The 4,349-nt window shown below is 39.8% G+C and overlaps 1 protein-coding gene across 1 annotated transcript in view; it reads left to right on the top strand.

The window, feature by feature from the left end:
- Positions 1–4,349, top strand: part of LOC107663564 (protein very KIND-like) — a gene marked incomplete at its 3' end in the record, with an annotated part of 60,427 nt that overhangs the window by 15,428 nt on the left and 40,650 nt on the right. Inside the window, exon 5 of the mRNA XM_016453802.1 lies at positions 2,210–2,327. Within this exon, the coding sequence (XP_016309288.1) occupies positions 2,210–2,327 (118 nt within the window). The remainder of the gene's footprint in view (positions 1–2,209; positions 2,328–4,349) is intronic.

The raw sequence follows: 4,349 nt of genomic DNA, 5'->3' as shown, positions 1-4,349 counted from the left end.
ACTGTCCCCAGTGGAAAACCCCCCAAAAGTGAACCGTACCGAGCCGTACCATGTAGTGGAAAAGCGCCATAAATCACTATCTACCCCCTTCAGAGCGCAGACTGTTTCGCTGTCTGTCCTGTCCTCTGAGTCACCGACCTCGCGTGATGCGGACGCTCAGATTTCGGTGTGCCCCGTCAGGGCTTTGAGGATTTTCATTGACCGTTCGGCCAGCTTTCGGCAATCTGACCAGCTTTTCGTGTGCTACGGTGGTTGTGCGAAGGGCCTGGCCGTGTCAGCTTCCTGAAGAACCCAGCATTATGTAAAACGGTGGATACAGTTTGTTTTTCCGGAGCAGCAACGGAGTTTCACAAGTGTGTTTGTTGACGAACGTCTTATAAACAAGGCCCAGTTTGATGCTGGATTTGCACATCGTTTGATACTGAAGGATGGAGCGGTCCCAGCTATAAAAGATCCCGGTCATGATTCAGAACTGCAGACGGTAAGTGAAACGGCATTAAATGTCTGTTTTTTTGGCATTCGGTGCCCAAGTGCTCGTCACTCTTTAGCTCCGCCCACGACGCCTCCAGGAGCTCTGCTTTTTCCGGAGAGAATCGTAAAGTTGTATCTTTCTTTTATAAATATGATAAAACTAAAGACTTTTTGGAGATATGAAGGATACAGTAATACTCTATTGGTACTCAAGATTAAGATGAGATTGGGTGAAACTGTGTGTGTTATGCCCCCTTTAAGGTTTTTTATATATTTTATTTTATTTCAGTTATTGTCTATTTTATGTCAAGTAACGAAATGTTTTTTTTTATGTTTTTAGTTTAGCTATAATAACATTGCTGTCAGATATTTTTTTTTACAATAAACACTATAAAAAATATAATAAATACAATTGATATCAGAGAATTATAAATAATAAAACATATAAAAATGAATTTAAAAGGTAATAAAAAAAATTATTTGTTTACCTGCGTGTCGTGAGCATTAACTGACATCAGAGAATAATAAATAATACAAAATATTTTATTAGTTTACCTGTATTGCAACCATTTTCTGACATCAGAGAATAATAAATAATAAAAAATAAGTTTTAATAATAAATAATACATGATAATAAATAATTAATAAGTAAGTAAAACGTTAATGTCTATTTTATTTCAAGTAACAACATTTTTTTATGGTTTTAGTTTGTTTACTATAATAACCCTGATAAGAGCTTGATGAAAACAGACTCGTTCTGAAGTTCCATGACTTTCTGTAGAGATTTAAATAATTAAAATGTACAATATGAACTTTTTAATGGTGATTTGATTTAATAAAGAGACAAATTTAATCTTTGTTTAATGATATGTGAATAATATTACGTCTTATTCTGATGAGAACAAATCCTGGCGATCATGTTCTCCTGCGTGATCTGAGAGTGTGACCGCTCACACTTACATAATGTTTCTCAAATCTGTCCATTAAATTGAAGTGTCCTTCTGTCAAACTGTGTCTGTCACCCTGATATTTTAAGTTAATACTTAAGATAATAATTTAACAACAAGTTCGCTCACGTTTGCATGACATGCAGGTAAACAAAGAAAATATTGTATGTTTGTTTAGTAAGTTTTTTTATTTTTTAAAATAATTATTTATTTTAAAATGACGTATTTTTTTATTTTACATGATTCATGATTTAATTCATTAGGTTTTCATCAACTAAAAAAACCCCTGCAGCAGAGTTATTATAGTTAACTAAAGCTAAAACATAAAAAAGTGACTAGAAATAAGATTAAGGTAAAAAAAATATATATATATATAAATGGCAAAAAAACACAACAAAAAACTGAAACTTTAACTAAAGTGAAAATAGGAAATATAAAAATAAAAATCTAATTCAAAATATTAACAATAAATAAATAAATACCAGATATCTCACAAACTGTAGTGAAAAGTTTTTCACATATCATATATCACATAAAGTTTTACATATCATGATTCATCAAATTGTCCTTGATCTTTTGAGGCAAGAGCTTGATGAAAACATACTGTAAGAACATTTACTGACACTAAACCGCAAAGTTGACTCGTTCTGAACCTCCACGACTTTCTGTGGAGAATTCGATAATTAAAATGTGCAATATGAACCGTTTAAGGGTGATTTAACTTAATAAAGAGGCAGGTTTCTCTCTGTTGTTTAATGATATGTGTGAATAATATCGTCTCTCTTTGTCAGGATATTCTCTCTCAGGCGGAGGCTGTGCTCGGTGACGTCTCGCCCGCAGTCATCTGCCGGAAACTGTCTGCCATCGGCCGAAGAGTCCTGTCCATAGAGTCCCTCGCTGCTCTGCAAGGTGTGAGTTCACAGCGGTCTCATAATGCCGTGCATCTGATGCTTTGTGAGGGAATTGCATGGGGTTTGTGAGCTGATAATTAAATCCAAAAATGTAAAATAAAATAAAAAAATAATTTTAAAATTGTCTTAAACAATTAATTTTTAAAATTAATATATTTAACAATTAAAATAAAACGCTATAAAAAATATAATAAATAATAAAAGTATTTTATTTGTTTACCTGCATGCCATTTGACTGTTAACTGACATCAGAGAATAATAATAATAAATAATATAATAAATAATAATAAAAAAAACTGTTTACCAGCATGACTTGACCATTAACTGATGTCAGAGAATAATAAATTAAAAATAAAATAAATAATAATACAAATATTTTATTTGCTTACCTGCATGTCATGTGATATTAACTGACATCAGAGAATAATAATAAAAACAATATATAAAAATATTTTATTTGTTTACCTGCATGTCATGTGACCATTAACTGACATCAGAGAATAAAAAAAAAAATATATATATTGTATTTGTTTACCTGCATGTCATGCTGTCACATGTTTGTTTCTGTTTAGTTCCTGTTTGCCCCTATTTGGTTCAGTTCATGTTCTCATTTAGTTAATCATCGTTTATTCTGTTCACCTGTTTTGATTGATTATTCCTCACCTGTTTCTGTTCTCCCTGATTACGTTCCATGTGTTTATAAGCCCTGTGTTTTCCTCAGTTCCCTTGTCTTGCATTAAAGTTATATCATGGTTGTTGTCTCCCTCAGTTTCCGAATGTTTTGTTCTTATTTTGATAATTAAAGACTCTATCGTGGATTACTTCCTCTCCGTGCGCTTACTCCGCACCACGACCCGTGACAGAACGCAGGACCTCAAAAACTGAAAGTAAGTAGCGTCCTTTCCCCCGTGTTTGTTTTCCACCTTTTTTAATAGTTTTTGTTTTCCCGTTTTTTCCCCCGCGGCATGGAAGCCGCCGCACGTTTTGCCGCTCTGAAGACGAGCCCGCCGGCCGCGGCTCACTCCAGCCCGCCGGCTGCTCCGAAGATAGGCCCGCCGGCCGCGCTGTTGTCAAGCCTGCCGGCCGCTACGAAGTCAAGCTCGCCGGCCGCGGCTCGCTCAAGTCCACCGGTCTCCATTGACCCAAGCTCACCGGTCACCGCAACGACAAGCCCGCCGGCTGCCCAGTTCACCCGTAATCAGAAAAGGAGGAAGAGGTGAAATGGACGGCTCAGGGCCCTCTTCCTCGCCCGAGTGTGCCTAGCCCCAGAGCTCACTCCAGTGAAGGCTCCAGCCTATGACCTGAGTCCCAGACATTGTGCAGTGAGTAGCCTGAGTGGAGGACCTATTTTAAATCCCTTTCCTAATCAATCTAGTTCCCTCATCGCGACCAGGAGTGCCGCTTTGTCTTCAGTTGGGATAAGTACCCACATCACGGCCAGGAGTGCCGTTCCTAGTTCCAGTGGATCCAGTTCCCAAGTTTCGGCCAGAAGTGCCGTTCCCGAGTATAGCCCACGGAGGACTCCAGTTCCCGAGTATAGCCCACGGAGGGCTCCTGTTCCCGAGTATAGCCCACAGAGGGCTCCTGTTCCTGAGTATAGCCCACAGAGGGCTCCTGTTCCTGAATATAGCCCTCCTGTTCCCTCCCGAGTATAGCCCACGGAGGGCTCCTGTTCCCGAGTATAGCCCACGGAGGACTCCAGTTCCCGTGTATAGCCCACGGAGGGCTCCAGTTCCAGAGTATAGCCCACGGAGGGCTCCAGTCCCTGAATCCCGTCTAGAGCGCCCTCAAGTGCCCGCTCCTCCAGAGTGCCCCCCAGGATTCCTAGTTTTCCCCAAGAAAATTTTGGGGGGGAGCCATATACCCTTGGCCGAGCCAGCTAAGGCCACAGAGGATCTGCCATGGCCTCCTGAGTCTCCTGATCCGCCATGGCCTCCTGAGTCCCCTGATCCACCATGGCCTCCTGAGTCCCCTGATCCACCATGGCCTCCTGAGTCCCCTGATCCGCCATGGCACCCTG

The sequence above is a fragment of the Sinocyclocheilus anshuiensis genome, unplaced genomic scaffold (assembly GCF_001515605.1).
Source record: "Sinocyclocheilus anshuiensis isolate Anshui unplaced genomic scaffold, SAMN03320099.WGS_v1.1 scaffold2329, whole genome shotgun sequence".
Classification (NCBI taxonomy): Eukaryota; Metazoa; Chordata; class Actinopteri; order Cypriniformes; family Cyprinidae; genus Sinocyclocheilus; species Sinocyclocheilus anshuiensis.
This window is presented reverse-complemented; position numbering and strand designations above follow the sequence as displayed.